General features: G+C 34.4%; 1 protein-coding gene across 2 annotated transcripts; it reads right to left on the bottom strand.

Annotated features, from left to right (window-relative positions):
* Positions 1–4,422: 4,422 nt before the first annotated feature.
* On the bottom strand, positions 4,423–6,646 carry LOC131683604 (zinc finger protein 473-like). 2 transcript variants are annotated; one of them, XM_058965717.1, is made up of 2 exons: positions 6,444–6,646; positions 4,423–6,378 (listed from the first exon to the last, which is right to left on the bottom strand). In XM_058965717.1, the coding sequence occupies exon 2, from the start codon at positions 6,211–6,213 to the stop codon at positions 4,525–4,527; it is 1,689 nt and encodes a 562-aa protein (XP_058821700.1). In that variant the 5' UTR covers positions 6,214–6,378; positions 6,444–6,646; the 3' UTR covers positions 4,423–4,524. The 2 variants fall into 2 exon arrangements, with proteins under 2 accessions (XP_058821700.1, XP_058821699.1); XM_058965716.1 differs by having other exon boundaries at positions 6,434–6,646.
* Positions 6,647–8,413: the final 1,767 nt, after the last annotated feature.

Consider the following 8,413-nt stretch of genomic DNA (forward strand, 5'->3'; position numbering starts at 1 on the left):
GTCAGTTTTTGTTTTTTATTTATACTGAAATTCCGTATTTTAGTTTGTCTAGTCTTTTTAACCACTTTCAATCCCATCAGGAAATGTAATTGTGGTCAATGTTTCATTATTTAGTTTTCCTCTTTGTATTTTTTTACCGATTCATGACACTCCAAAATGAATTTATTTTTAGAGACCTATTTAAATATATACCTATATTTATGCCCTCTCCCAATCGGTATAAAACAGATAGCGTTTTATATTTACATAGTACTGTTTAAACATTGATGGGCTGCAAATGCAGGGCGTTCTTATTAAAAATGCATTCAATCGAAAGGCATTTAGTATCTAATGTAAAACAAATCAAGCACAGATAAATCAATTAAAATAAAACTAGGTTTAATTTGAATTCGTCTAGTAATACAATATCCATAGATTTTTTACATTTAATGAAGTTGATCTGCCAATAATACCAAGTAGATCGTAACAAATTAGTAGTAGGGGTCACCTGATACAAAATATTTAAAGTGTTATTGTAGCCTTTTTAAGCAACACTATAACTATTTCAATAATTTGCGCTTTACAAGTCTTTTTTATTTCGTATATTCGATACCGTATTAACACACTTCACCTTTGAACCCGATAATTCCAGGTCATATCATTCCTTTATTTGACAGAAGCAAAACTGGCAATTGGTTGAAGAAACGTACAATTTCTCATGATAAAAAAGTAAGAAGATAACTAAAAAGAAACAATAACCTCAATAGTTAAGGTCTACTTAATAAAAGCAAAACTTTTCGAAATAGTGTAGCAAGAATCAGCTCGCTACTATAATACTTCATCTACAACTCTAGCTCTGTAAGACGAACTCATCAACCAATGATAATGTAACATCCAATCTCATTAAAGAAAACTGTCCACTTTCGAATCGATAATAGTAAGAAATTGATGCAAAGATAAATCATGCTCTCTAACAATTCCAACACAATAACGCTTCACACCGATGAAATTCGCATTTGCGTACACAACCGTGGCTTGATTTGAATTTAAAGTATTTCGGTTCACCTGCAAAAGTTGTTCCTCACCCACGCCAAACGATGATTTGCAGCCAACGCCAAAGATTGGGCAAAAAGATACCGTAAACCAAAACGAAGTAGAAGTGAATCTCCTTTCTCTTAATCTTTTGCGAAAAGGCAGGTGTCTCGCTAATTCTAACTTGTGCATGTGTAGCTTAAGCGGCAGCAACTCATCTGGCAACGTATCTTGTGTGCTTGCATATTTGTGTACATACAGAAATTATTATCTATAATAATCATCCATAGTAAAACGTTTTCTTTGTAAATCGTATTTCATTGAGATATGAACAATAAATAACATCATGCGATGAATCGTTTGCAGATTAGTCTTTTTTGAATCAGTGGCTTCACTCAAAGAAATTCCTTGGATCGTTGTCTGTGAATATGAGACGATTTCGAATAAAGAATCGTTTCTCATTGAAGTTATACTCATTGTAAAATTTCACTTTGTTGGCTTGTTGGAGATTGACTCAAAATGCGAGAGAGAGAGAGAAGAGCGATAGAGAGGAGCGAGAGAGAGATAGGAGGAGCGATATATATATATATATATATATATATATATATATATATATATATATATATATATATATATATATATATATATATATATATATATATATATATATATATATATATATATATATATATATATATATATATATATATATATATATATATATATATATATATATATATATATATATATATATATATATATATATATATATATATATATATATATATATATATATATATATATATATATATATATATATATATATATATATATATATATATATATTTAGAGAGAGAGAGAGAGAGAGAGAGAGAGGAGCGAGAGAGATAGAGAGAGTGAGGGAGCGAGAGAGAGACTAAGTTTATAACTCACTCACCCTAGAGTACCTATCCGTCTTATTTAATGACATGAATTATTTGGACACAGCTCCATATTAATTTTTCTTGAAAGTTATGCTTTTATGGACAATAAATTCTCTGTATAAAGAGCCTTATAAAACTTTTATTTTGTAATGACATCGGTAGAGGGCAAGTAGCAATTTGCAGTCACAAGCCTTCTAACCAGCTCCCTGTCAATCAAATCAAAATTTTGGATCGAATCATTAAAAGCTGTATTTGGTTACTAAGTGTCAATTTTCCGAATGATATCGTATCTAATCATAGCGCCGAACATAATATTGAGATATCTGACGTTTAAAATACGCACACTGAAATCTCGCATTTTATACTACCGCCCTCCCCTCAGGCCCAGAAGCGGTTTGTTTGCCTTCCAATTCGCAGTGTAAAAGTTTTATTTTCCTCCCAATTTAAACGTCAAAGCTGCACAATACCAACCCAGCTGGATAAGTCTATTGTTTGGAGCTTTGTAGCTATAACGCCCCATATACAGGGTGTTTGGTTCATGGTTAAGAACCTCTCGAGGAGTGATTGACTGTCATATTTGGAGAAAAAAATTGTTCTACACATACCATCAAATCTCAACCATTACAAAGTTATTGAACTTTTTGTGTTAAAAACTTATTTGTCTTAAAATACCTCTAACTCAAAAAGTATACTATTTCAAATATTTTAGGTCCACTGGTGAGGTGAGAACATTTCGCATTGAGTGATGCTGTCACATGTTTCAGCTTAAGGGTTTAAGTAGCCTTTTCAAAGTAATTTATTGAAAATTAAACAAATTTAATCGATTTTTCGTTTCGTTTCTTGAAAATTCCAATAGTTAACCTCATCATTTTAATAATCCAGTTTGTTAGTCTGGAAGAGCTCAGTTAGTCTGGAAGAGTTTCGTTCTTTGACATAATACACTTACCTTTTCTTATTTTCATGAGTTTGGGTTATTCAACTCGGATGTTTATATCTCATTTTCTCATCTCATATTTATATAAATTTTCACAGCTCTAATTGAACAAGTATTGCGCTTATTGTACTTTTTTCCTTTTTATTCGGAAGCCAGGAAAATTTTACAGAGAAAAATGTATTAATACCTTTAAGTTAAGTGAATTTAGTATTCTTTTAGAAGTAAATAGTTTAAAGTTAGTGCTATTATTAGCATTTTCGTTAATTTTGTTAAAATAGTAAATAATAAACATCACCATTATTATCATGGAACTAATGCATCTCAGCAAGTTCTACAGTTCTTTCTTTGATTCCATCCAATTATCTCTTTTGGTTTCGACGCAAAATCGTTTTTATCACATCGTTTCATATGGAAAAATAACGATTGCGAACCCACTTGCGGCGAGGTCATGCTGTGTTAACTATTAAATAGCAGCAAAATGAAAAGAGACATAGACAAAGTGTCAATTAAAAAGTTAACATTAAGGCGCATCAAATGAACAAGAGTAACGATAAATTTTGTTGATTAATAATTAGAATATTTAAAAAACTCAAAAAAACACAAATTTTGAGTTATTTCGTTAGTAAAAAATCATTTAGTACACTTAACTAAAAGATATTTGTACATACAATGATAGGACATTTTCTCAGCTTTCCAATGAAATCTTGTAAATAACGATATAAAGCATATTTTTAGATTAGAGTCTTCTAAGCGCTTGCAAGTCGGTTACAGGAAAAGTATAGTAATGAAATTACAAAGAAATGAGAAGAGATAGGAATATGACGTCCAAGAACAAATTATGAATAGTCCTAAAACCCAACTTTTGGATAATGGGAAAATTAGCAAAAACCTCCTCAAAAACACTAACTTTTAACTACTTTACAGCTAAAAGGTAATTAAAACTAATTAACTAAAAGATATGAGAACACCATTCAATAAGAAATTTTCTCACCTTTCGAATGGAACTAAAACATTTAAAATACAAAGTATACTTTTAAAGTTAGAGGTATTTTAAGACAAATAAGTTTTTTACACAAAAAGTTCAATAACTCTGTAACGGTTGAGATTTGAGGGTATGTGTAGAACAATTTTTTCTCCAAATATGACAGGCTATCACCCCCCGAGAGACTCTTAACCATGGACCAAACATCCTGTATGTAGGTCGCTGTCAAACTCCATTAAGATTTCTGACAGCTCATTTACAACCACAGATGCAAAGTCAAACCAAAGGAGTTTGGTTTGTTTGCCTCACGAAATACCTAACCTCAACCGATTTTTCCTCACGAAATAATTCGGCACCGTATCTTTTTTAACGGGAGTAGAAAGGTCTATATGTTGGTATAGGGTTGCTAGGAGACTACTTCTAACAATCACCTTGCGTGCAACCTTGGTATAATATTAATTCACGCATGCAAACCTTGGCGCGATTGTGATTTTGCTTATGTTTTTTTTGGAATATTCCGTAATCTAGGACATAGTGTATCTACAGAAAATAAAATGTTCAATTCGATCGTTTTTGTTTTTTTATTATTTGCCCCTATCTCAATTTGTTACATTTTCTTATATGTACAAACCCTAAATTGAACCTATGCTAAATTCAATACAACTGGTAACGAGTCAGTGTTTGGCAATTTTATGAACCTTTGCCACGTGACGCCGCAGGGATCCTCTACAACTATATGATGAACTGCATAGTTCGCAGCTGAACGCTTTATAGCCCATATGTGCGGCAGCCATATGATCGTTAAGGTGAGACTTCTGAAAGTACCGCTTTGGGCACTCGGAGCAAGAAAATGCACGTTCCTGCCGATGCTTAGAACGAACATGTTTCGCCAGATGATCCTTGCAAGCGAACCGCATATCACATTCGGTGCAGATATGACTTTTATGTTCACTGTGAACATTACGAATGTGCGCATTCAGGTTTGAATTCGCAGTAAACGTCTTGCTACAATACAAACAAGGAAACGCTTTGATATCGGTGTGTCGTTTGAGGTGGTATTTTAGGCCAGAAACCGAGGTAAATTTTTTATCGCATAAGGTGCAAAAGAGGCTCTCGTGCGCAATTGGGTCGAGCGCAACAGTTGCTGTTTTTGGAATAGTTAGTTCGCTTTTGGTGTAAAATGAGCATTGGTGTTTCTCGAGATTACATTTTTTTAAAAACTGTCTATCGCACAATTTGCAGCTAAAAACATAACTGGTGTCCGTTTCGTGAATATCATAGTTTTTCTCTTCCTGTCGTACTAAGGATAACGCCTCTTCGGCTTCCGGTATAATGTTTTCTCTGAATCGAGCGTTATCTTTCAAATGCTCTTGACGATGGCTCTTGTAATTGAGTATCTTATTGAAGCTAGCTCCACAATCGTTACAGATCAGACAAGCAATATCGTGCGTTTCCGCTAAATGTACCGTAAGCCTTTGCTGTTTGTCGAAACTATTCTCACATCTCGGACACTTGTATTTGCTCGACTTTTTCCCTGATGGACCGTCTAAATAAAAATCATAATTATCTATCAGGTACTCCTCTCCTCCTTCAATATATTTTGTCCAAATCTGGTCATTCTCAAAAGCCTCGTCTAAAAATTCCTCTAAAATCATCTTATTGTGGTTCAGCACTACTTCTCTAGTGTCATGTATAGTAGTCGTACTGTTTCGAACAAGATCGAAATGCCGCAGGAAAATCTCTTGGTTCTCATCTTGCTTTAACTTTTCGATTTCCGTTTCCAATTCCAAACCTATGTCTTTCGGAAAAAGAGACTCGTGCAGTAGTTCATCGCATACACCACTTGGTTGTTCTTGGTTTTTATGTTCTGTATGAATATGTTCATTCAATGTTAAAAGATTTTTAAAACCGACATCTACCGAGCAATGACCGCAGTATAGTTCAAGTTGGTTAGCATTGTGTGTCACTCGCCGATGCCTATTCAAACTTTTCCGTAACCTCTCTGTTCTGGGACATTTGTTGCATCGAAAAAGACGATCGCCATGAGCATACTGAACGTGTTTCAATAGTTTTTCTTCTGTGATCCAACCGTGGTTACAAAAAAGACACAAAAAATCCTGATGATGCTTAAGATGGTTGATGTAATTGGTATTGGTTTGGAAATACCGATCACAAACTTCACAATGGAAGGTTTTTGTGGGATTGATATTCTGGCAATATATCATGTGTTGTTGCATTCCCCTACTGGTTTTGAAAGCCTTTCGGCATGATTTACAATAGTTGCAATTATGTGACAAAGTGACATGATTTAACTTACGATGGCGCTGCAATTCGAAATCGGTCATATGGTTCAAATGGCACATATCACAGGGGTGATTTCCAATCTTATCATCGTCAACGACACAATGATCAGGGGTTGCAAATGCTTTAAAATGTTCAATACATTGAACAACTTGATGGTAAAAAAGGTAGGCTAGGTATAGCTTATCCAAACATTTTGCACATACAGATTGTGGAGGCTGGAACTCCTGGTAGTTGAAAAAGTATTTAACTTTAATAACAATAATGATGTTTCAAACTTACTTGTGGAAACCTAAAAATAGCAAACATATCATCTATGGACGTCCCCGAATATTCTTCATGGATTTTATGTTTGGATATCAAAGCTTGGTGCGTGGAACATAAACTGCATTTACTGCTCATTTTCAGTATACGATATTACGAGATATTGTGAAGTGCAAACAGCTGAAAAATTAATGGCAATCTGTTATTGTTTTGGCACGATGACACTGAATATTATGTTGTCAGCTGTGTGAGCAGTGTTGCCATATTTTATTCTGTGCATACTACCAGAGATGCCAGGTACTTTTTTCAAATGTCTGCGATAATAATTTTAAAAGTCTGGGAAGAACAAAAAATGTCAGGAAAGCTAGTGTAACCAAAAGCCTTTATATTCAAAAATCTGCAAATATCTGCAACCAAACTAAGAAATCTGCAAATATCTGCAACCAAACTAAAAAATCTGCAAATATCTGCGTCATCGAAAAAATCTGCAGCTTAAATTAAAAGTCTGCCAATTTGCAGACTTGTCTGCAAATCTGGCATCTCTGCATACTACCTAGTTCCATCCGTAATATTTTTTTAGAAAATCTGCACCAAACAAATTTCTTTTACTATTTGTATAATTTTGGGTTGATTGATATACATACTATTTGTATAATTTTGGGTTGATTGATTATACATCACTCTTTCCAAACTCGTTTTGTTATTAGTAACAAAAAACCTGTTTTAATCCATTTAGTAGTGCATTGTGCCTTTCTCATTTATCCAAACTATGATATGCCTGGCTACGTTCAGTAAAACATTGTGGAAATCTCTATTACGTTCGTATTACGCTTGATAAGTATATATAAGTGCACGACCGTCACGAACCTGATAAGCAACATGTCGACACTGACACACTGGAACTCCTACTTAGCAGAAGGCAAAAGACTTCACATTTCCTTTCGACCATGTTCATACGAGCCTGCCTAATCCTAGTTTTCCGTTCTAAGTTTATAACTGATTCGCTTTAGAATACCTATCCATCCTTCAAATTCATTGCTTTCGTTTCTCTTAGTCTCAAATTTGCCGAAAATAGTCAACAAAATCGATACAGTCGTTCGGACATCATAGGGTTACCAGTTTATATGGGAATTTTCTGTGTGACCGCACTCTTCAACCCGTAACTCCGAAACCGGAAGTCCGATCAATTAAACTTCAATAGCGTCTTATTGGAGCGTTACACCGTTTATTTGAAACTATGAACTTATAAGTTTGTGTAAATCGGTTCAGCTATCTCTGAGAAAATCGAGTGACATTATTTGACACACACACATACATAAACACACAGACATTTGGCGATCTCGACAAACTGATTCGAATGGTATATAATACTCGGCCCTCCGGGCCTCGGTTTAAAAGCTGATTTTTGGAGTGATTGCATAGCTTTTCTTTATATGAGAAAGGCAAAACATTGAATGAAAATTAAAATAAAGGGTGTGAATCCCATATCCATAATTGACGGAATTCCCTCCGGATTTTAAATTGTATTGCGTCAATTCACTCTGCCTGCAGGATTTTCTCGTTTAGAATTTCTTCGTTTATGTTGAAAACATGCTTACTAAGCCTATTACTAAACCAGCGCACTGAGCTCTTAAGGACATTATACATGCGAGCCACAACAAAGCTCCTACGCCACACAGACCCCTCTCCCCTGCCTAGCCATGTATCTGACATGAGCAAATATAAAAATATGTTTTTCAACACACTAACCTTGCTGGTATGCCACGAAACTACTACTTAAGGAAGCTAGAATATTTTCCTATGCAATCAATCCGAGTTTTTGACGGAATTCCATCTGTAGCTCCTGTTTTGTGCGAAAATATAACCCCTCTTCACTTGGGGTTCCTTTCGAAACACTCTTTTTCTCGTTTTCATTGCACTTTTTCAAATGCACTTTTTTCACACACCACTGCAAAAACACTCGCGAAAATTTAATCGTTTACTAACAAAACCTCAAAT

The sequence above is a fragment of the Topomyia yanbarensis genome, chromosome 2, assembly GCF_030247195.1.
Source record: "Topomyia yanbarensis strain Yona2022 chromosome 2, ASM3024719v1, whole genome shotgun sequence".
Taxonomy (NCBI): domain Eukaryota; kingdom Metazoa; phylum Arthropoda; class Insecta; order Diptera; family Culicidae; genus Topomyia; species Topomyia yanbarensis.

Excerpts from the sequence above, each read along its gene's own strand:
- LOC131683604 (XM_058965716.1), bottom strand. The coding sequence starts at position 6,553 with ATGAGCAGTAAATGCAGTTTATGTTCCACGCACCAAGCTTTGATATCC. Across the intron at positions 6,379-6,433 it reads CTATTTTTAGGTTTCCACAA|GAGTTCCAGCCTCCACAATC; the intron begins GTAAGTTTGAAA and ends TTCAACTACCAG.